This window comes from Manis javanica, chromosome 11 (genome assembly GCF_040802235.1).
Source record: "Manis javanica isolate MJ-LG chromosome 11, MJ_LKY, whole genome shotgun sequence".
Lineage (NCBI taxonomy): Eukaryota > Metazoa > Chordata > Mammalia > Pholidota > Manidae > Manis > Manis javanica.
Window position 1 is genome coordinate 4,253,442 of NC_133166.1, and position 24,675 is coordinate 4,278,116.

Here is a 24,675-nt window from a genome sequence, read left to right on the forward strand (position 1 = left end):
TATTTGACTTCAAATGAACTGAAAACTTGGCAGTCATCCTTGCTTCCTCCCTCCAATCTCTGTCAGCCTTGCTCCTTCCCTTTCTAGCACCTTGATTCCTATCTCAGCTGCACGCCTGGATTGTTTGAACAGCCTTCAAACCTCCTGCCTAAGCCACAGCCCCTCTATTTTCCATTAAATTGCTAGTGTTCTTTCCACAATGCAAACATGATCTTGTCATCCTCTACTTAACAGCCCTTCTGTGAATTCCTGTTGCCCTCAGGAAAATCATTTACATCTTCATGGGGACTTCCAAAAACCCTCTCCCCTGCCTACCTCTCCAGCACTCTAATCTCCACTCCACCTTGCATAACACACTGGCTGCCTTACACACCTGCAGTTGTTCCCTGTGCCATGCTCACCATCACCTCCACGTCTTCACAGGTACTGTGATTCCTCCTAATGCAATGCACCATCATCTTCCCTCTACAACCTCTGTGATCTATGTCTTGCTGATCTCTTAGGACTGAGCCAGTGTCACTTTCTCTGGGAAGATGTCCCTGACTCCCTCCAGCCTGGATAAATGCACCTTGTATTTTACTGTGATAACTCCTAAACCATTTTCTAGTTGCTTATTAATGGGAAAGCTTGACCTGTTTCCCTGGAGTTTGAGGGGGTACAGAAGCTGATGTCTAATGTTCCTGGAAAAGTTCCAAAGTGAGAGATGGCTGGGGCTTTTCATGGGCTAGTGAGAAAGGAGGACTTTGGTGGGAGGGGCCCACTCTTTAGGGTTTAGGTGGGACAAAGGTGTAGGCTGTCCTTCAGGCTAAGTGTACATTTTAGAAGGTTCCTTGGCTTGAGTCATTTGGGAGTCCCAGCCCAAGGATACAGCTCAGCAGGGTGAGGTGACAATAGCAAGAGTCCACATGGGTTTTGCCATTTGAACGAGGGTCGGGGCACAGATATAACTAGTCAAACAAATATTGCTCCTCTAGCACCAGAGAGTAATGTGGTGGTAGATCAATACGGGAGTCTCAGAAAACCCCACATAAAGGAAAAAGAAAGCTTTTCAGAAGGCCAGGAAAGTTAACTTGCCTAGATTTAATAGCTAGGGAGTGGCAAAGCTGGGATTTGACCCAGGTTCAACAGGAACTAGGCCACTGACTGGCTGGGCAGGGGGTGACTTCGTAGCCTTCACAATGGGAGTGAAAATGGGCTGCAAGTACTAAGTTTTCCTGGAAAAGGAGATGGGACACAGGAAACAATACAGGTAATACGCCTTACTACAGCATCAAAAACTTGCATGGCGGAAAAGTCAGTTATCCAAGAAGTGGGCACTTAGATCCTCTGATTCTTTGATCCCGTCCAAGAGTTTCCTTGAAAAACAAAGACCCCCATAGGGTCCTGACAAACGGAAGGAAACAAAACCTAGGAAGCCCTCCGGAACGTCTTTAAGTCTGGTCACTAACGGGCCTTGGAGTAACCCTAGTATCCGTCTCACTGCGCAGCCAGTGTCCGGAGCCGCCGAGCCTCAGGGATTCGCTCAGTTCCCAGGTGCCAGGGCTGAGGGCCCCAGGCGGCGCCCGCTCACGATCCCCAGGCTTACGCAGAACCCGGCGGGCAGGCGGGCAAGCGGGCTTTGGGGAAGCCCGGCCGGGTTGGTTCCCGGAGGGGACGGGGTGCGGCGCGCGAGCGCGTCACGGCGGCGGGGGGACGCGCGCCGCCCACCGGGCAGAGGCGCTCGCCGGCCGCGCGGAGCAGCGCGGGCAGAGCAGCGGGAGAGCAGCCGGCGCCCTCGGTGCCCGCGCAGCGGCTCCTGCATGATGGGCCCCCACCTGGCGCTGCTGTGCCTCCTCCCCGCCGTGCGGGCCGCCGAGCGCCCCGAGGGCCGGGCGGACGCGCCGGGCGCAGAGGCGGCCCTGGCCATGCCCAACGCCTCGCACTTCTGGACCAACTACAGCTTCTCCGACTGGCAGAACTTCGTGGGCCGGCGGCGCTACGGCGCCGAGAACCAGAACCCCACGGCGAAAGCCCTGCTCGTCGTGGCTTACTCCTTCATCATCGTCTTCTCGCTCTTCGGCAACGTCCTGGTCTGTCATGTCATCTTCAAGAACCAGCGAATGCATTCGGCCACCAGCCTCTTCATCGTCAACCTGGCGGTGGCGGACATCCTCATCACGCTCCTCAACACCCCCTTCACTTTGGTGAGGCTTCCCGCGCCGCCCGCACCCCCTGCAGCCCGCGCCGCCCCGCGTCCCCTGCCTCCGCGGCGCCCCCGCCCGCCTTCCGACCTCCCCTTCCCTCGGGTCTTCTCGCCCCTGCCCCACCTCATCGGTTTCTCAGCTCAGCTCTCTCCTCGGAGTTTCTGTCTCCAGGCTTTCTACCAGCCGTCCTGTCTGTCGTTCTCTCTCTTTCCCTGGCTTGTTTCTTCTCTGGGACTGTCTCTCTCTGCCTCGGTTTGCCCATCCCTGTCTCCATTCTCACCTTTCCCTCTCACTTTCTCTTCTTGGCCATCTCTCTGTGGTTTTGTTTGTCCTCTGTCTCTCCTTCTGCCTCTGTCTCTCCTCTGTCTCTGTCTCCTCTCTATTTCTGACTCTCTCTCCTCTGTTTGTGTCTCTGTCTCTGCCTCACCACCTTCTAAGCCAGAGCTTCTGCAGCTGCTGGCCTCAGGGTCAATGATTAAAGTGTCTGCCCTCAGCTGTGAACAAATGCTTGTTTCCTGTTTAGTGTCACCGGGCTCGGGCCTGTTGGATAATCAAGCAGTGAAATCGAAATCCCTTAAATGTTAGCAGAGATTGTTAGGTTTACCCCCTCCCTCCAGTACAGCCCATTAAGTGTCCCTCCCATCCCCACTCTGCATGGGGTGCTGCTTTGCGTCACAGCTGAAATATCAAACAACTGCTAATTGTTCATGGAACTGTAAGTGCATTTTCCTGACCACTTAAGTTGCATTTCTCTTCTGCAGTTTGCCAGTGAGGGTGTGTGAAGTTCATGTTGGGAAGGAGATGAGGGTGAGGTGGGCTCGAGCCCCAGGGGAGGCTGGGGGCATTTGCACATCAGTGGCAGATGAACCTCCTCCACAAGCCCTGGCTGCTTAGCATTAGGAGCGCCATTTCTTTCCCTCTGGACTGGGGAGTGTGGTCCTCGCTTATGATGTGCGACTGTGAGGGCTGTGACAGAATCATAATGACAGTTACACCTTATGTTTCTTAGCATGAGTTACACTTTTTTCAATTTATGAAATAGCCTTATTTTTATTTGAGTTATTACCAGAGCAGTATTTGTTACTCTCTCTCTCTCTCTCTCTCTCTCTCTCTCTCTCTCTCACACACACACACACACATGCACACACACACTCAACAGCAATAACACAGGCAAAAAGAAGGTGAACGCCCACAAGTCCATCCACCTGTTGGAACGTCCTTCCATACCTTACACTTTAAAATTACATTCTCTCCCTTGATCTCTTACGAGAACATTCCTCACGTTTTGCAGATGAGGAAACTAAGGCACAGGGAGGTTCACTCTCTTGTCCAAGGTCACTTGGCTAGTAATTGGTAGAGCCAGGATGAAAATAACCTCCCTTGACTCAAGTCCAGAGATCTGTCCACTAAACCACTCAACCAGGGGGGCGCAGGGGGGCACTCCTGGACCATGTGAAGCTTCCACTCCTCCAAATCTGATTCCTGACCGCTCAGGATCCTCTGAGCACAAGCCAAGGACAAATGAGCTCCCAAGTACTGCTCCCCCCGCCAGCCCCCACCATTCCCCCCAGCTGCCTCGGGGCACAAGAGAGGGCATCTCTGGCTCCCCGTGGTTTCTGACCTGATGATCTGCAATGCAGGGGGTGGGCTGGGCCACCCAGGATGGGAACTGGAGGCCCCAGGGCATGGCTCTTCTGCTTCTGCCCAGAGCAGGATGCACACTTAGATCTGCAGCAGACACAAAGCTTGTGGAGAGAGAGGCCAGGGACCCTAGGGCACACTGCAGCTAAAAGCTGACCTCTCTTGTCCTGGAGGATCTCCTGGAGGAGAGTGGATGTCAAGGTCCTAACAAGCGAGTGCTCCTCCAAGGTGATCCAAAGAATCTGACCGAAGCATGGCTTTGAACCTGACCCATTTAATTGCCCCAATCCAAACTCCTGCCAGAGCTTACAAGGTGCTGCAGCCAGGGAGAGTTAAAGGGTTGCTGGCAGAGTCTTCTAAGCCCTCAGCCAAGCTTCCTGACTAGATAAGGTCTCCTGCCTTTGGGCTTGTTGGTCACAGTGTCCTTCCTCCCTGGTTTCCCTTCCCGTCCACTGTACACATGACAAGTCAGCATGATGTCCAGCTGTGGTCATTGAGAGAAAAAGCAAGCAATTTACTTGCCCTTCGCATGGCAGAGACATGCACAGAATAGTGGAGCCTTGAAGGAGGGAATAATTCATTCTGACCTGCCAGTGTCACAAGAGGATCAAAGGAGACTGTACAAAAAAACGTGACATTTCAGAGAGGCCTGGATGACTAGGAACTTCCCAGGTCAAGATGAACACCCAGTGCAGACAGACCTGGGAGAACAGAGACATGGGGCATCAGAGTTCACGGTGTTTGAGGGGATGTTGAGTGGCTCAGGGTAGCTGGAGAAGCGGAGGCAGGAATCACTGCGGGGGACTCGTGAGGGAGGAGAAGCAGAGGTGGGCCAGAAAGGAAGGCTGGGGCCAGGTGGTAAATGGGTGTGGATTTTCCTAAAGGCTTTTGGCTCTGTCCTGAGGTCCATGATGATTCTAAGCAGAAAGGTGATAATAATGTGGTTTTGGTTAAGAAAAATACTGTCAGCAGTGTGAAGGTTGAATTACAAGTGGGCCGGCCTGGAGGACAAGAAAGCTCTTAGGAGGCTGTAATGGTCCAGGCGAGAGATGATGGGGACCCCGTGAGGGCCATGGACTTGGGACTGAAGAAGAAGTGGATACGAGACCCATTTAGAGGTAGCTCTGGGTGCCTTCGGTAATGAATGTGGAGGTGAGAAGTAGGAGCCTCTGAAGATTTCTAGCTCAGTCAGGGTACTGGATGCTCTAAGGTCGCATGGCCTGCCTACCCCAAAAAGAGTAAAGTGCGCGGCCTGCTCTCTGAGCCTTATCGTCTGGCCAGACTTGTCCCTCATGACTCACGTTCACATACTCCAGCCAAACCATTCCACTCTTCATTCTCCAAACAGGTCCTGGGATTTCTGAGGCCATGCCAAGGCCTTTGTTCTTACTGTCACATGTGCAAATCCTCCCTGTTCTTTAAAGCTCGTCTCAAACGTCTCAGATATTATAACAGCGGCAGTTAATAGTGTTAAGTACTTGCTGGGTGCCGTGTGCTGTTGCACCTCCGGTACCTGCATTTTCATAATAACTGAGTGGAAAGCGTTAGCCCCACTTGACAGGGAAGGAAAGTGAAGCTCATAGAGCCTAAGTGCCTTGCCCGAAGTGACAGGTGTGAGGCAGACAGGCTGCCGTTAATCACTCCACGATAGATACTCTCTCTGTTGGGCAGACCTGCAGTATTTCTTTATCATCTCTTTCTGTGCCTCAGGCCACTCGCACCCCACTGATGCCCTTTGTCTGACCCTTCTGTGGGGCACTAAGTATTTTCTGTCTTGTATCCAAGAGAGCTGGGTCCTCCTCTGCCCAGGCTGGAGGCTCCTTGATCAGAATCAAAGCTTGGTCTTTCTCGGGCTTGAGACACCACTCACAGAAACTGGCGGAGCGAGCACACGGGCATGCCTCATGTGGGACAAGGCCTGGGCCTGCTCGCAGGGCCCCACACTGCCCCGGAGCTTGTCTTCCCTTCCCACAAAACCCGTTCACCCCTGCCCACATCTCCCCAGGCCTCTGGGTCTCCTTCCCCAATGATGTGTTACAAGGCCTGCTTAGCCAACATTCAAGAACACAGCCCACGTGCCATGCATACACTTTTCAGATGTGTCTCCCCCACTAGCCTGAACTAAGAGGCTAAGCATGTATTTTGTTATTACCATAAAAATAGCTGCTATTTATTTCTAACAATGCATTTCTATCATTTACCAGCCGTTGTGTTCCACCCTTTATTGACTTTAAAAAAACTTAATCCTTATAATAAACCCACAAGATAGAGATTTTTTAAGCCTTCTTTTACAAATGAGGAAATTGAGGTTCAGAGAGGTTACATGCCTTGCCCAAGGTCGCACAGCTAAAAATGACTACAGGTGGGAAGTCCAACTCCAAAATGCATGTCATTCCCACACTTTCCTGGCCCCAGGAAACTGGGCCTGGCCCCAGAAGCAGGATTAGGGTTTGTTGAACTGAATGATTAAGAATGAGTCACGCCTTCTATCTTTAAGCAAAATCGTGTGTGACCCACAATTAAGCAGTGTAGAGTGGAGGAAAGGAGCAACTAGAAGAGGCCCCCTGAGGGATGCTGCTCAGAGAGACCATGGTGGGTGGTGTCAGGGTCAAGGCCTGTCTGTCTTCTGACCTCTATGGGCTCACCTCTAGGTCCGCTTTGTGAACAGCACATGGGTGTTCGGGAAAGGAATGTGCCACGTCAGCCGCTTTGCCCAGTACTGCTCCCTGCACGTCTCAGCACTGACGCTGACTGCCATTGCTGTGGACCGTCACCAGGTGAGGGCAGCTACCCCCAATGGCCATTTTTTCCCTCTAGCTTGCTTTCCAGGGACTGCAGGGACTCTCAAGATAGTTTTTAAGTAAAATTTTCAGTGAATGTCTCTGTCTTCTTATTGACTAACATTGGCACTTAGATTAAACATATTAACCCCTCTGATGTTGCAAAAAAGTCATTCCCAGGTTATTGTTCCAACGAAGACTCACTGCTAGCATTTTGTGTCTCAGAAATTAAAATGACCTTCTTTTGGGGGTAGAAGCAAACCTGGAAAACCACAGATGAAAAGAGGATGGTAAATAATTGCAGGTCAGAGACAAGGCTCCTGACTGGGAGGTGGATATTTCCTGGCCCAAGCTGTTGAGGAAAAAGACGGGCTAGGGTGTCCAGGTGGCAGGAGCAGGCACTGAGGGGGACAGGAAGGCCCTGCTCACTGTCCTGCCCCATCATTCACACATGGGAGGATATGGTGCAGGGAACCGAAGGGGACCTGAGTATACCCATCCCAGAGGAGGATGACTCCATGGCAGGTGCCTCAAGGGCACTAACTCAGCGAACCCACGTGGTATACTTAGTTCTATGCTGAATCAAGGCATGGAAGCTCAGAAAAGTGCGCATGTACCTTTCCCAAGATCACATACCTGGTGAACGATGCAGCTAGAATTAGGACCAAGGTCTGTCTGCTTCCAAGCACATGCTCTGATCACTAGACCACCCTACTCTGAGAAGCCTCAAGGGCCCTACACGGCCAATATCAAAAGCGCCACTGGAACAAAGAGAGAATTTATTCTGAGTACCTCTAAGAGGTGCAACAAGGACAAGGGGATAGGAAGCTTCAAAGATGCAGATTCAAAGATACAGCTTGATACGAGGAAGAATTTTCTAATAGAAGTGTCCAAAGGTAGGCAAAACAGCCTGGGGAGAGACAGAGTTTCATGTCGCCAGCTATCTTTAAGCAAACTGGATGGTCACTGGACAGGGATGTTTTAGAGGAGATGCTTGCGTCTGATCTGGAATTGGACTTGGCAAACTCTGAGATCTCTTTATCCGTGAAATGCCATCATTTTGGCATTTATATTGCAGACGCTTTGGTGCAAAGTGTGAAAAGATGGCATACAATGTTTTTTGCTTTTTCTTAACATTCTCCCCTAATTTAATAAGAGAGACTCTATGTTTACCTTTACATGGCCTATGCTTACCTCCACTTAACACAGCTAACTGAGTTGACCCTTGACCCTTTGGCCATGGTGAGTCTGAGGAACAAGACTATAAGTCTTGCCTATACTGACCACATTGCTGTGACATACACCCAAACACAGGCCCTGTCCCCATGCCAGTGGAGTCTTTGAGTGACATCTAGAGCCTCTGACTTTCTTCAGCAACCTGAACAATGAAAGAATAGAAGAGGCAAAGATAGCCAAGTCCAGAATGGAGATGTGCTGGGCAGCTTCTAAAGCCTAGTCACTTCCTCCTATAAAACCTTGAAAAAATTGGGAGAAAAATTTGGGAGGACACAGCTAGAATGTCCAGTGTATTCTGGGATGACATCCTGAGGCAGTGGCAGCTCTTTATGTCCTCTACCCCGACCCTGGACTCACCCATCCTAAAAATGCCTTTTTCAAGAAATAATTCTAATCTTAAAATGAGGATGCTGTTAAATTCCCAAGGCTTTATTTAAACTTTTAGGAGAATTGATGAGATGCTTTTTAGCCTGAGGCCTTTACGATAGACATGGGAAAGCCTGGGGCCCATTGCTATTTTAGAAATAGCTTTCATAAATGGTGTTCTGAACTCCCAAATAAATGCAGTTCCACTCCCCATGATAAGTGGTGAGCATCTCCTCGCCATGTCTGTCACCCTCAGACCCTCTCACTGCCCTCTGGTCTTGCCACATATGATCTGCAAAAGGCATTTGAATTGCCTGGAGTCTAAATCTGGATGACATCCTCTTTCTACCCCTGGAGGTGGGCTGTGGGGTGGTGCAGCTGAGGGGCTCAATAATGAATGACAGGGTGCTGAACTTTATAAATAGGACCTGCCTGACTTACTGTGACAAGTGAGCTGTGTTGCCTGGATCACCCATTTGCTTCAAAACTTCTTCAGCCCATGATGCATTTGCTTCTTTTCCAGGTCATTATGCATCCGTTAAAACCCCGGATCTCCATCACGAAAGGCGTCGTCTACATAGCAGTCATTTGGACCATGGCAACGTTCTTCTCGCTCCCACACGCCATCTGCCAGAAGCTATTTACCTTCAAGTACAGGTGGGATTAACTAGTAGCAGGCAGCAGGGCACTCTGTGCACCTCACCCGAGGGAAATCTGGGACCCCCTGAATCTGCTACCAGTACCTGCTGTGCTGGGCCATTCCTCCTGCCTCTCTCCCATCCTCTTCTTCCAGGACTGTGCCTATCCTCTGCATTTTCTCTGCTTTTCCTCATCTCTTCTTCTCAACAAGGGTAGCTCTCTCCTTATTCTCTTTCCAGTTTGTCTGCAAGGTCAAAGCAGCTTCTGTCCCTGGAGATGTGACAGAATCTCACACAAAGATTCAAAATCACCCAGGCTTCATTTAAAATGGTGATGTTTAAATCCTGTCACATAACCTACAGACAAAGCGTGTATCTATCTCTGGGCCTGAGGTGGGATGCTCTACCCCCCTTCCCCTCCCATTCAAGTTTCTTTGTTGTATGCTGTCACAGAATGAGAATTTCTTTCCAAACATTCAGTTTTTTAAAATTTAAATGCTCATGTGTGCTACTAGTTCATTCAAGGTGATCTCCCCACTAGACTGTAAGCTTGGGGAGCACTGGCCCCATTTCTGCTGCCCTGGTGTCCAGGCACCTAACTTCCTGTCTTCACATAACAAGCCCTCGGTACATATTTACTGCATGAATGAATGAATGAGCTTAGAGTGATTTTCATTTGTTTATAGTTGTTTTAGATGAGGCTCCTTAGGACCAGACCCTGAGATCAAGGAAGGTAATGTGATCTCATGATCTTTTCAGGAGTGTTTCCAGGAGTGATGGGTAAAGGAGTGGGGTGGCAGGACAGCAAATGGGGAGAGACCTAGGAGGGTGTGATTTCACGGCTTAGGGTTGGGGGCCACTGGAAGCCTGTTCCACAGGGGGCCCTGGAACAAACTGGTAACACAGTGTTTGCCCCACCTTGAGGCACGGGAGCTGGGTTTTCATATTCCAGGCTGTCCAGGGACAGTGAAAACTCCCAGCCCCTCTGGCTCTTAGCGGATCTGGGGAAGTGTTTTCAGTGGCCTGAAGGTAATTTTAGGCACCTAGATCACAGATGCCAGCTATTTCTTGCAGGGCCGGCAGGAGCTGGGAGCCTGGTGCTCTGACCAGTAAAGGGGATCTGAGGGAACCTGGGGGTGCACTACTGGCATGTCCTGCAGTAGCCATTCGCTGTCCTGCCTAAAACATACACTTAGACTCGTATGCATAAGCAGCAGCAAGGAAACAAGCTCTGGAGTCCGATTTCAACCAATTTATAAAGGCTCCCTCCCCGAATTCTAGGATATCGGAATGAATCCCATACCCACCCACCCCACCTCCCATCTGCCTTCACACATGGAGGGCAATTTTTTTTTTTTACACTAAGGAAAGAGTTTTCTCCTTCACTAGTGATGCCACTAGCACATATAACAGGAGCCACAAGCCACACGGTGTGATGAGAAAACAGCCATTGTGAGTTACTGCCGAGGCATTTTACAGTATGACGGCCCTGTTCATACCAGATCCAGATGAGGACCTGAGCTCAGGATTCCCGCCTCAAGTCCCTACCTTGCTTTTCCTCCGGCACCTTTTAAAACCACTCAGGCTGAGCCCATGGAAAGTCAGTGACCACCGCCCCAACCACCTTCTCGGTCAGAGAAGGGCTTGCTGCCCCGCTCTCCGTCTCCTGCGATCTTGTGACCTGGGGTGGAGGAATGCCCTCCCAGGGCTCATTGCACCCCTGCTCTGGGATCTGTAAGTGATAAATCTTGGGACCTGACTTCCTTTGTGTGAGTCAATTGAAACTGCGCCTTCAACCCAAACGGCCTCAGGATTGTCATTGCCTCAGAGTGGGGTTTGAATGCCGTGGGTGCTGCCTGCCAACCCTGTGTGGGTGGCCTGTGCACCCTCATTCAGGTCATAATCCGCGTATCCTCAACTCACCAGCTCTGGGTTTTCCAACACACAAGGATGTCCTTAAAAAGCTTTAAGAGGACCAGGTGCATTCCATAGAAAAGAAATACTTGTTACAGGAGTGGCTGAAGGTATGTTAGTTCAAGCATTGCCAGCCAAGTTCTCAAGTCCCGTCATTTCGCTGCCCCTTTCTTGGTCCGCCTCCCTTATGGGAGTAGATAGTACGATGGCAAATTCTAAGATTTCCTGAACACGCTGTACTCCCAGGGTGAGTTAGCGCTAAGACTAGGAACATCACTGTTGAATTCATTCACTGAACAAATATTAGGGGCTAGGAGTAAGCCAAGGTTGGTAGGACACAGAGAGATCCAGGTCTATTCTTTATCTTCACAGGACTCCCAGCCTGGTGGGAGAGGCAGAAATGTGATCAGGGAGTTAGGCTGCGGCCACCGTCTAACAGGCAGGTCTACCAGGAGCCCAGGGCAGAGAGACGAGGCCTTCCCACACTGACTGCATACCCTCCTTTCCTCTCTCAATCTCCCTCTCCCTCTCTCTCTCTCTCCCTGTCCCCTTCCTGCCCCCAGTGAGGACATTGTCCGCTCCCTGTGCCTGCCTGACTTCCCCGAGCCAGCTGACCTCTTCTGGAAGTACCTGGATCTGGCCACCTTCATCCTGCTTTACATCCTACCCCTCCTCATCATGTCCGTGGCCTACGCCCGTGTGGCCAAGAAGCTGTGGCTGTGCAACACAATCGGTGACGTGACCACGGAGCAGTACCTGGCTCTGCGGCGCAAGAAGAAAAAGACCATCAAGATGCTGATGCTGGTGGTGGTCCTGTTTGCCCTCTGCTGGTTCCCCCTCAACTGCTATGTCCTCCTCCTGTCCAGCAAGGTCATCCGCACCAACAATGCCCTCTACTTTGCCTTCCACTGGTTCGCCATGAGCAGCACTTGCTACAATCCCTTCATCTACTGCTGGCTCAACGAGAACTTCAGAGTGGAGTTCAAGGCGCTACTGGGCATGTGCCAAAGGCCAGCCAAGCCTCAGGAGGAGCGGCCGCCCTCCCCAGTGCCTTCCTTCAGGGTGGCTTGGACAGAAGAGAGCAATGGCCGGAGGGCTCCTCCAGCCAACCACCTCCTGCCCTCCTCCCAAGTCCAGTCTGGCAAGACAGACCTGTCATCCAGGGAGCCCACTGTGGCAATGAGTTAGAGGAGGGTGGACGAGGCAGAGGAGGGCTCTGTCTCCAGCTGAGGCTGGGAAGGGGCCTGAGGACAGAGCCTGGCAAAAAGCCTGTCTTCTCACACATGAACCTTCACAGTACTGGAAACAAGTTGCTACAGAGGCCATAGGACTCTTGAGTTCCTAGGAAGTCTCTGCTCAGCCTCCTACCGCATGTGATGTGAGACCCAAATCGATGAAATCATGTCTTAAGAAATGCTGTGAGGTGTATCACCCTGGTTCCCTGAGCCAGAGAGCCCAGGACAACTTCCACCCACTCGGGCTGAGTCAGTCAACTGCCTCAACTATCAAGAAGTTGCCTTACAACCTCCCTGTGGCTCAGCATCCGTAAAGGACACCTGAGTCATACCGAGGGTGTGGCCAACCCAGATGCACCGAGCTCTGCTTTAGAAAGGCTCACTGGCCAGTGAGAGGTCAGCAAGCCAGAGCTGGCCCAGAGGTCACTCCTGAAGTTGTTGGATCAGGATGAATCGATTCTGTGGTGACTTGGCTCCGTACATGACAAGAAAGAACCACCTGGGCTCCTTAAAACAAAGAGGAGTTACTGAGCTTCCTTTAAAACAAAGAAAAAGTATTAAAATTGGAAAATTCAGAATAGCGCAAAGAAGAAAATAAAAACTACCACATCTCCGCCCAGTGTATGATAAGTTCTGCTAGCATATTGCAGATTTATTTGCAGCCCTTTCCCGTGTGTGGGTGTTTCTGATTTCATTCTGAATTGCACTTTTCCGTTTAGAGATAAGCAAGATATAGGGATAAAGCAGAAAACTTCCAAGCCCCTCTCCATGGAATAATGTCTACCAGAAGAGTTGGCAGAAGAGGTGGGAGAGGACTCCAAGGACGAGACTGGCACAGAGCTGGAAGACTGTCTTCCTGTAGCCAGTGATGGGCTGAAGTACCTCTTGTCAGCTGGAGGCGTGATGAGATGGGGAACAAAACTCATTCAGGAGGCATACATCCTTCTCTCCTGCAATCACACAGAACAAGGAGTAAAACACTGCACTGCTTTCCCAGGAGATGAGCGTAGCAGGCTTTCCAACATGCTGGAAATAACTGTGCTCAGATACCTCATCCCTCCTACCTGTCCAGACGGGCTGTTTCTCTGTTTTGTCTTGACGCTAAGGCTTCTTCATGCTGGTTCCCAAAAGACGACTCGCTGTCAACATCACCCTGATGGCTCACGTGTCACTTGCAGAAACCTTTGGCATCATGATAGTCCTTAAGGACTCAACTTGCCAGAGAAATCCCATTGCAGAGACTAAGTGTTTTCACCCCCTTCCATCCGGTACTGAGTGACTCACTGTGGCACCCAGGAGAGCCATGTAGCAGGGAACAGAGCTTAATTCACCAGCCCCAAACAGTTACCACTCTCACACTGGCTTCAGGTTTCTTTCTGGCACCAGATAAATCCTGAAAGCAAAGCGTGGCTATAGGGCTAAGTGGAAAACTGAGGTTCGGGGAGAAGGGGTTTGACCAAGATTCCTGCAGCCATCTCCACTATTAATGAAACTGAATTTAGTCATGTAATCTGCCTCCCTCTGATGAAGCAAGGGACTTCATTATGCTGTTTTGTTTATGAGGATGTTTGAAAATCTTCAAGATGACAAGTTTAAAACATATCTTCTAAACAGTGGGTAGAAAATTGACTTTCAAGGGGCAGAGGGAGCCTTTTAAGCCCGTAGGGATTCCCAGGTGGATTTTTTGGGCCAAATGGCTCCCATGATTATGCCTATTTTGTGGTGTCAGCAAGTAGCTGAAGGTTTCCTCTTAAGGCTTCTGTAGAAATTAAATTCTTTGAACCCAAAAGAGACCAGGCAGCAGGGCTACAGAAAGTTTGTCCTGCTCTGCACTCACGGGGAGAACTTCATGTGGCTTCTGAGGGCATCTAGGAGGGTCTTCTCTGGAGGGGAGCCCCCAGAGGGCCCACGAGGTCTGGTGTCCTGTCAGTGTACTGTCTGCCCCCTTCCCCATGTTCTGTGTCTCAGAGCCAAAGTGACTTATATTTGTGAGTGTGAACTCTGTAACACTTGAGTCTTTCCGATGTGTTGTAATGAGTGATTTATTGTAAATGTTGCAGTCTCAATAAAGTGTATTTTGGGTGTGTGGACTGTGCCTATTGGGCTTCAGATTATGCAGCAGTTGGTGACCTTTAAAATGGGAAGAATCATGGATTAGATGAAGAGCGCATGGAGATCATCTGTCCACACCCGGGCTCGTTCCAGCGGAGGGAAGTGCAAACACTGAGAGGGTAAACAGCCCGTGGAAGCCTCCTGACTCCGGGTCTAGTGCCTCTTCCACTGAGCTGGCTGCCAAGCCTCTTCTTTTGTGATTATGAATCTGTCTTGTGTGTTTTAACCCACGACTCCATCTGGTCCTTGGTGCTTCAGGAGGAGGCAAAGCCACCGTTCAAGGCTTGGGATGGGTCTTCCCACTCAGCGCTGTGTGGCGGGTACCATGTTCCTGTGTTTACTGGGGTTTCTCTCCCAGTGGACCTGGGGTCCCTCTGTCCTACTAGGTAACTGGGTAGGAGACTTCACTGCATACATAATTACACGGGTGGCATCTGGAGACCAAGAAATCTGTTTCAAATAATTTCACAGAAATTTGTACCTGGGGTAATTGACTGAATCTAAGGAAAATATGAAAGAAAAATGAAAAGCGTAGGAGGAGAAGAGAACTAAGATTTGCTGAGACCTCCCATGTGAGACGCTGTGCTAAATGTGCTTCTGAACTCATGATCCCATTTGGCCTCACAGCAATTCTCCAAGGCGGGCATTATTATTTCTACATTGCAGATGAAGACACTGAGGCTCAGCTGTAGCTCACATAGCAAAATTGGGAAAAATGCTACCTTCTTGGAGATTAGAGAAGACTTGTAGAAAAGATTTTTAATTTGTTTTTAATCCAATGTTTTACAAATTTCCTCGATTATGAGACTCTTTTTGATAAAATCTGTTAACTATCCTAAAAACTAGAACTTTTGTTATGTGCTTTGGGAAATGCTTGAGTAGGTGGGCATCAAGGCCCTTTGCAGCTCTGGGCCAGTGACTCCGTGGTTCTGGTACAGGCAGGCTCTCTTGCTGCCCTGTGAGCTCAGCTCTGGTTAGAAGCATCTTCCACAAGCCCTAAGTGACTCCCACACTGTGGGTGCTCTGCTTGACTGACTGTGGCAGGTTGCCAAGGCGAACAGCTGTCTCAGAGCCAGCTCAGGCTTCAGGGTCCTCAGCACAGGCAGAACTCAGCTAAATCCTCTGCTCCAGGCTGGTTGTGATAGTACCTCCAGGGCCTCTGTGCTGCTGTGCAAGCTGTAGGCTCTAAGATAATGAGGACCATGCAGAGTGTCTGGGGCCAGGGACAATTCTGGGAACACTGAGGATCTTGGAGCACCCTGAGGAAACATGCTTGCCTTAGAATGTCACCTGAAGATGGTAAAGGTGGTAGGATCAGGTTGTCAGCACCTTGCTTCAGCATCTCTGTGTGTCCAGCCCCTACCCCTGCTCCCCGCCAATTCTCTCATTTCTAGAAGTAGTTGGGGAAGGAACAAATAAGATACATGCAATCCTGGATGCATTTTGGAAAACTAAGTAAGCATGCCTTATGTGCCAGTAGGGATGACTGCTGCTTCCCCAGAATCCAATCCCATTAACCTCACTGGAATTAGGAAGCCTGTTTCAAATGTAGCATCTTCATATTCATTTTTGATGCATAGAGGAGATCCACACTAGCACTTTTACATATTACATTTCCCTCAGTAGTGTGTTTCTCTATGCCATGGAAATGTCTAGGCTCTCTCCGGGGGCACATTTAGGGGTGAATGCATGGGTCACACCTCATAAATCCACTCTGGTATTCCCATCTCTCAAAGTCTTGCCTCAGTCCTAGAATTAGCTACTTCTCTAAGGATCCTGGCCCCTTTTATTTGAGAATGTATTAGAAAACAAGATCTGGGTGTTAGGGGTGCCCACTGTTACTGGGGTATTTTCTAGGACTTTCTAAGGCATTCCAGAACCTCTCAGCTGGAAGACTGAGGAAACATATTTATGTATTCTAACCTTGTATATGTACACATATCTATAAATATTTCTATACATAACCATCTATACCTGCATTAAGGTAAACATGAATTCATACTGATATCTCCAACTCTGATCCATTGCCAAATGGATCGTTTTAGCCTGTTCCCCATGCATATCTCCTCTAGCCTTGTAAACTCCTCCAGCAGTAAAACCTGGCTCTCACCATCTGCCATCCATTTATTTAATTGTTCAGTTCCAATATACATGTATGGTGATGAGGAGAGACAAGAGCTCTACCTTGATGGGTGACTTCATCTTCTCTGGTGTGGGCAGGTGGCTAGAGCCAGCTTTGTCTTGTGAGTGCTTTTGGGCTCTGCAGACACTTCCCAAGGCCCCCCGTCAGCCATAATCTTCAAAACACAGGAGGTGCATTTGATTCCCTGGAATACTCTGCCGTCTGCCTCTGGTTCATATGCTGTAGCCTATGCCTGCCCCAGTAGCTCCGGCTCTGCTCTTTCAGGTGATTAGTGTTTTGCTCCCAGAAAACACCCAGACATCCTATTTCTAGACACATTAAGGCAGTACAGGGTCTTCCAGCACAGCAGCTTTCTCTTGGTTACACCACCAAAGCCATGAGCCCTTATCCTACCTTCTGTCATCCCTTGGACCCAAAACAGACACCTGTCTACAGTGTCACCAGATTCCAGGGCACACATCAGGCTTTCCAGGAAGCCCCTTTTGTTAGGTTTGAGATGAAGAAGGTAGAATCTCACATTGCTCATCTGAAGCAGGGGCAGGGGCTGGGGGGTGCTAATAGGCAACAGCTCTCTCCAGAGAATTTTTCCATAAATTTCTCTCCTCCAAATCCAAGCTCTTCCTTTAGCCTTGATTTAGGTGAGGGATTCAAGAAAATAAGGTATGGTTCAGGAACTGTCTCAACATTCACTTCGGTGTCTGTTGGAGAGCCACAGAATTGGTCCTTCAGTGAAAATGAACTCAGAAGAGTCCGACTTTACCGTCTTCTTAGGTAACGTTCCTAGATGCTGGGGATCAGAGGCTTCTATCCCTGACAGAGTACAGGTAGTCAGCCCAGACACTGTCACTGCAAAGGAATCACTACCCAGCTCTGCACCTCAGAAACGCTGTATGCATTTTTAGATCTTAGGTACTTAAAGCAATTCTATCAGAGGTTTGGTTTTCTTCCTGGGAGAAGCTGGAATCTCTTCTTTCCCTTAGCGTACAAAGTTTTGCTGAAGCACTTTTTCTCACACAAATTTCTAGTTTATTGAAGTTCCTTACCTCTGGCAGACCCTAAGGGTATTTGTTAGGCTATTATTGATGGGACTTCTCATTCCTTCTTGCAGATCCAAGAAAACAATTTTTTTTATGTTGAACTCTTATCCCACAATTATGCTTAATCAGAAATTCATTCTAGTAGATGTTTTTGTAGATCCTTTAGGATTGTGTACATGATCATGTCATCTACAACTAAAGAGTTTTACTTTTTCTTTCAAATATCTATGACTTCTATATCTTTTCCTGTCTTATTGTACTAACTAAATTTTTCTGTACAGTAGTGAATAGAATTGGTGAGCATGGACTTCAGATGTTATATTTTTCAATTAAAAAATTTTCAGTTGGGTGCAGATTTGGCCATTCTAATAGGTGTGTATTGGGAACTCAGTGTTTGAATTTGCATTTCCCTAATGACAAATGATGTGGAGCATCTCTTCATATGGTTATTTCCATCTGCATATCTTCTTTGGTGAGGTGTCTGTTAAGGTCTTTGGCCCATTTTTTAATCAGGTTGTTTTTTTTCTTACTGTTGAGTTTTAAGAGTTCTTTGTAACTAACTCCTTTATCAGATGTGTCTTTTTAAAATAGTTTCTCCCAGTCTGTGGCTTGTCTTTTCATTCTCTTGACATTATCTTTCACAGAGCAGAAGTTACTTTACATAATTTTGTCCCATTTTTATAATTTTATCTTTAAAAGCAGTTGCCTGAACTTTTTATGCCACCATTACAAAAGCCCCCTCCTTCCTCTATTTGATTTCTTTTTATCATTTCTATTTCTTTGCTGAAGTTATCAATCTGTTTATTTACTATATTTTCTTATAAAATATTACAATAGTTATAATAGTGGTTGCTTTAAAGTTCCTTGTCTGCTACAATGCAACAGATAGGTCATCTTAGAAATGATTTATACTGCCTGATTTTTCTCCAGAGTATGGGTCACATTCTCTTGTTTCTTAGAAAGTCTAGTGATTTTTGATTGATTGCATACTGGATATTATGATATGCTGAAGAGTCTCTATAGAGTTCATGTTTCTCCGAAGGGTTTTGTTAACCTTGATATGCCCTGTGGTGAGCAGGCGCTGAAATCTCTCTACAGCCTCTTCAACTTCCGTCTGCTGATTATCATGTGGACTCTCAAGGACTCCCCATCTCATGCATAGTTTAGTGGCCTGCCAAAGATTTTGGCTCAGTTTGTATTAAGATTTTATGGTTCACCCTTTCTGTAGCTCCTTCTGTTTCCACAGTTTCCCCTCTAAACTTTATAGATACTCCACAAGCCCTGAACTTCCTTATGCTGCCTCAAGGGGTGGGGCTCCAGCTTTCTGCCTCTCTGAGTTTCATGTGTATTTAACAATGTCTGTAGACAAAAAGCCTCAAGCTCCTAAATTACACCGATTATAATTGTATTTTAAGAGTGGATTTTTATCCAGTTTCTAAATACTTTCTGTCCTTCTCCAGTGCTTTCATACAGTTGTTTTAAAATACTTTTTCCAGATTTCTAGTTGATACTACAGAAAGGTTAATCTGACCAAGCTATTCTGACATTACCACCATGAATGACTTGCTAAGGTTTGTTTCTCAGCTTAGACTTTCCATACCCCAAGTATGATTTTGGCTTCACATTCATCTATAGAGCTGGCTTAGATTTCCATTTTCTTGTGGATAACTCTACTTTTCACTCATGGTCCAGTATAAGTAGGAAGCTTCTACATCACTTCCCTTGGCCAGTCAGTATTCTGGCTCTACTTCCACCATTCGATGTGATAGCGCAACTATTTGTAGGCTTCCAGCTTTAGGCAGAAAGTTTCAGCCCTGACCCCCATTCACCCCCGATCCCTGAACATGGCCTTCATATCCACAGTGGTAATATAAACTGTATATTCAGCATCTAAACTGTATATTCATGCCTGAAATCCCCATGGAAGATTCTGAGATCAACTTCTACTCACCAGTTTAGCTATTAGCTTACTCCTTGTTTGTGGAATTTGGATTTTTCAATTTCTTTGTTTTAAACAACATTTCTACATGTTTTTAGTAGGCATGGAACATCCTGCATCAGCCCAGTCATGCATGTTGAAAAGTCCAGTAATTTAGTTTAAATGAGGTTTTCTTAAAGTATTTTTTTTAAAACCAGTTTCTATTAATGCACTGATGACTTGATAGATGGTATGCGAGGCAACTAAAAATGATGTGCACATTTCAGACATTATGAGAATATGAAGGCAAATTGTAATTTTATAGATTAATGAAAATGTTCAGAAATTATCCAACAAGTATTTGTTGATACAGGCATTCTAAGTGCTATAAGTATAGTAATGAGTTCTGGCTGCAAACACTGTACTAGGAAGTGTTACCATCTCTATTTTGTAAGTGAGAAAACCGAGACTCAGAAAAGTGAGGCTGGAGTGACTTGTCCAAGTTCACACAATCAGTAAGAAGTTTGTTCTGACTGTGGGACCCGAGTCTTTCTAACTCCAATGGTCATGTTTTTGATCCCTATTCTATGCAACTGTAGGTCTTGGCAAGCATTATCTAGTAACCATCTTTAAGGCCTGTAGTAGATAGTTCAAGGAAGAAGCTGACCTAAAGAGTGGCTTAAATACCTCGCTATGGGATTCTGGGGATCCAAATGAATCTGAATCCTCCCTGGCCTACACCAGGAAAATCCACATTAAGTAGATTCTTAGCAGCCATTGACTGAAATGTGCAGCTTCAACAGTTCGCTAGGAACGCCAGAGCTTTATGACATGTGGCAGTTTACACACCTGAGGCATGAGTGTTCTTTTATCCTAAGTTTTTCAGTATTATATTTAAAGTTTTAAAAATTATTCTACTTGGAAATAAAAAGTTAAAGTCTCTGGATTAACTATCCTTATCCATTACCTCACACTTCAGAGGCAGCTACTTTTGACCATTTCAGTGACAGATATGTAGGTAGGGTTAACATAATGCCATTCCTAATCCCCTTCTCCCTGCAGCTAGGGGGGACATTGTTACAGTTCTGACCAAAAATATAACTAGGTCTGCTGGTGCTATCCTCTCCCCCTTACTTTGTATTCCTGTCTGGAATGAGGACTTGATGGCTGGAGCTGCAGCAGCCAATATGTGACCACGAAGAAAAGCCACAAGTACTGTAGTGCTGTTGGCCCTGACAGTGGCTATTTCTGAACCAATGCCAGCAGCTGCTTACCCCTGCAATTTGTGTATGGTTGGGAACTGGGAGCTGGAAACAACTCAATTTATTTAATCCACAACAGTCAGATGTTCTCTTAATTGAAGCCAAAGAATTCCTAAATGGTTCACCTTTCTAACTTTAAATAATATATTTAAAATTTCCTTTTCTTGAATAATCAATTCTCTCTTATATCTATTGATTCCCTGCAATAAAACATGAATATTAACTTGATTTCAATCCCCCATTTCCTCACTTTTCCTAAACTCTGTCCCAGACCCTCACCGCTTCCTACTTTCGTTGGTTAAATAATCATTTTAAATCCATCTAGTGGTATTGTATTAGTCTGCAAGGGCTGCCATAAAAAAATATCACAGATTGGGTGGCCTAAACAACAGAAGGTTATTTTCTGACAGTTCTCAGACCACAAATCCAAGATCAAGATGCCATGAGGGTGGGTTTCTAGTGAGGCCTCTTCTTGTCTGTCTTCCCACTATGTCCTTACATAGCCATTCTTCTGAATGCATGAGGGGAGGGGAAGGTGGGAAAGACCTAACCTCATTGGATCAGGGTCACACCCTTAGGACCCCATTTAACCTTAATTACCTCCCTAAATGCCCTCTCTCTGAATAGAGCAACACTGGCTGTTAGGGCTTCAACACATGGATTTGGGGGTTCACAATTCAGTCCTTAACAAGTAGCAGCATAAATAATTTGCTTAAACTCCCCTTTCTTGTTCTATTATATTTATACCAAACATTTTGATTACTCCCCATGAAAAATGACCAAGGTAGCTTCCTGCACTTACTTCTAAGAGGAATTAATTGTGATTGCTCAGAGATTAGAAGTTCAGGTTACTTTTAAAGAGTGACCTGTTCAGATGGACTCAGGTCTTTAATGTGAGCTGGACTAATCCATACAGAAAAAATGGTAAAAGTGGATTTTATGGCACTTTCAGTGAGTGTCCAGTCAGCCCCAAATTGTTTATTAAGTAGAAAATGAAACTTGTGTGAAAAATGAGAACTGATTGTGTGGTAGGATATACGAAATGTATAACTTTAGACTAAAATGTAATTTGGAAGGCAATTAGATGCCAGTGTAAATATTTTCACAAAAGTCATTCTCAGGGGTTTGTTGAAGTCTTGGGACTACACCCTTGTCAAAGATCTGCTATCTTGTGTCAGCGAGACCTGAACAACTAGTATTTTTCTTCTTTTGAAGGTAAAATAGTGAAATTTTCAGTATATTCTTTGGTGAATATTTGTCTTCGGAGCCATCTGGTGCTAGAAACAGACATATCTGAGAATATGAAGGATGTGAGCTTGCTCTCAAACTTCAGCATGTGAAAAAAAAGTACAGCAGTTAGAAAAAAAAAGGGCAAAGAAGAGGAAACCAGTAACTTGGAAAACATGCTAGATTTTTTTTTAATGTATTCTCTTTAAGGAAAAATGATTTTTGAGCCTCAGTCCTTTGGAAATGAATAATTTTATTTGTACCTCTTAACCCCCCTCACCTATTTCATCTGCCCCCATCCTCAACTCTTTCCCCCTCTGGCAACCAACAATTTGTTTCTTATATCTGTGAGTCTGTTTCTGTTTTATTTTGTTTGTTTGTTTGTTTTTGGATTCCACATATAAATGAAATCATGTGGTATTTGTGTTTTTCTGTCTGGCTTATTTAACTTAGTATAATACTTTATAGGTCCATCCATGTTGTCACAAATGGCAAGACCTCATTCTTTTTTATGGATGAGTAATATTCCATTCTGCTTATGTAACTCATCTTTATCCATTCATCTGTTGATGGACACTTTGCTTCCATATCTTGCCTGTTGTAAATAATGCTTCAATAACATAAGGGTGCATATATCTCTCCAAATTGGTGTTTTCATTTTCTTCAGATAAATACCTGGAAGTAGAATTGCTAGATTATATGGCATTTCTATTTTAATTTTTTTAAGAACCTCCATACTGTTTCAATAGTGGGCTATACCAGTGTACATTCCTGCTAACAGTGTACAAGGGTTTCCTTTCTCCACATCCTCATCAATACTTGTTATTTTATGTCCTTTTGATGATAGGCAATCTGACAGATATGAGATGATATCTCCTTATGGTTTTGGTTTGCGTTTTCCTGATGGTTAGTGATGTTGAGCATCTTTTCATGTGCCTGTTGGTCATCTGGAAAAATGACTATTCAAATCCTCTACCCAATTTTAATTAAGTTACTTGTTTTTTTTGACATTAAGTTGTGTGAGTTCTTTATATATTCTGTATATTAACCCTTTATCAGGTGTGTGAATTTTAAACATCTTCTCTTTTTCAGTAGGTTGCCTTTTTGTCTGGCTGATCGTTTCCTTCACTGTGCAAAGGCTTTTTATTCTGATGTAATTCCATTTGCTTATTTTAGCTTTTGTTGCCCTTGCCTGAGGGCAAAAAAATGTTGCTAAGAGTGATATCATAGAGTTCAGTGCCTATATTTTCTTCTGGGAGTTTTATGCTTTCAGACTTTAATCTATTTTGAAATTATTTTGTGTACAGTGTAAGATAGTGGTCCAGTTTCTTCCTTTTGCATGGAGCTGCCCATTTTTTCCTACTCTTGTCCAGAAAGTAGGGCTCACTGAGGAGTCCTTAGTTGGGTATATGTCTCATCCTGTGACTTTGAAGGCAGGAGGGGCAGGAGGGTGTAATGGTTAATGTTGTGTCTCTGCTAGGGCTGGACAAATGAGGCTTAACTCCATCTCGGCCATGTGTGCTCTTGGCAACTAAATTAACTTCTCCGAGCCTCAATTTCATAATCTTTGAAACAGGTCAGTTGTAAGGATTTAATAATGCATGTAAAGTGCCTACTCTTTTATAATTTTTCAGTGAATCCAGTTCTTGTTATTATTTACAAGATTCCTACATAGCTCAGAAAGGAAAGATAGAATGAATTAACATCGTGGAACAAAGACTGGCTGTACTGTGGGTGCTACCAGGACTTCCCATTCACTCTCTCACTTAATTTTACAACTATCTTGCAAGGCTTTATTCTCCCCGTTTTTCATCCCTGTTTATTCCCATTCTTGAGGCTTTTGTTTTGGTTTGTGATTGGTTTGTTTACGGGGCATCTGACTAAATATCTGACGGCCATTGTCTTAGAGCTCATTGTGCGGATCAAGCACCTCTGTTCTGAGGCTGTCTGGGGCACAGATGGGCGCTGCCCTCCTCAGCAGCACCTTATCTCTTCAAATGTATCTGCCCACACACTGAGGAACCACCATCTTTATTTATAAATTTGCTCCCACATCAGAAGAAAAAACATCTTTCTTTCCTCCATTGTTTAACCCTCTCCTGAGAGGCTCATCATGAGCAGTCAAAGGCACTTGATTGGCTACAGAAGAAAGAAATGGAACCCTTTTTGTCACCCTCACAGGCATGTTTATGTTACTATTATGTGTTAGGTGCATTAGAATTCAACACGGTCCCATTTTTAGTAATTACTCCTCTAGCTCAAGGATCCTTTTTACAAAAGCAAAGAGCTCAATGAACATGTAAATGATCAGTTTTCAATGCATGAGCTCATATTCTCAGCCAGGGATTGCACGAGGGTGAGTAGGAAAGCTGAGGCTACAGGTTTAAGGGGGCACTTAAATAACCCTGGGAGTGAGCACCTTCTAATATTTTGCCCCCTTAGCACCTCATTTGGCTCACCCTAGGTAAACCAATGGTCTCCAGTTGGCCTTCAAGTGTTATTTCACCCTCTCCAGTGAATTCTGCATGCCGTGGGTTAAGTGATTCAAAGCCAAGCCTGCCATCTCCTGATTAAAACTCTTTAATGGGCCCCCACTGCCTACAAAAGCCTACTTTCCCACATAGGTTTCCTGCCTCAGCTCCTCTCTTCCTGCCTCCTGCTAAGCTGGATTACTGACTTGAAGCTCCTTCAATGTTCTGGACCTTTGCACAGACAGAACCTCCTGCTCAAGGGGTCGTTCTACCCCTTATTTATTGACGGTTTCTTTAACTCCTGTCTGTCTTTCAAGTGCAGCACAGGGTCATGCTCCCCACATCGTGACCCCCAAGTCTGCCTGAGAGGAGCCCCTCTTCAGTGAAAGCACAGAACCCTGATCTCCCTCCAGTTCTTTGTCCTGTAATTGCTCCCGTGCTTCTCTGTGTCTTCCAATAACGTGGTGCTGCCTGTGGGAGGGTTGGGTCTTACGTTTCAGTCAGACCTCTCT

General features: G+C 46.5%; 1 protein-coding gene across 1 annotated transcript; it reads left to right on the forward strand.

Annotated features, from left to right (window-relative positions):
* The first annotated feature begins 1,120 nt into the window (after window positions 1–1,120).
* On the forward strand, window positions 1,121–14,075 carry GPR83 (G protein-coupled receptor 83). Its single transcript, XM_017654631.3, has 4 exons — window positions 1,121–2,183; window positions 6,476–6,601; window positions 8,730–8,863; window positions 11,322–14,075. Exons 1-4 carry the CDS (start codon window positions 1,800–1,802, stop codon window positions 11,944–11,946), a joined length of 1,269 nt encoding a protein of 422 aa, XP_017510120.3. The 5' UTR covers window positions 1,121–1,799; the 3' UTR covers window positions 11,947–14,075.
* Window positions 14,076–24,675: the final 10,600 nt, after the last annotated feature.

Excerpts from the sequence above, each read along its gene's own strand:
- GPR83 (XM_017654631.3), top strand. The coding sequence starts at position 1,800 with ATGATGGGCCCCCACCTGGCGCTGCTGTGCCTCCTCCCCGCCGTGCGG. Across the intron at positions 6,602-8,729 it reads TTGCTGTGGACCGTCACCAG|GTCATTATGCATCCGTTAAA; the intron begins GTGAGGGCAGCT and ends CTTCTTTTCCAG. Across the intron at positions 8,864-11,321 it reads CTATTTACCTTCAAGTACAG|TGAGGACATTGTCCGCTCCC; the intron begins GTGGGATTAACT and ends TCCTGCCCCCAG.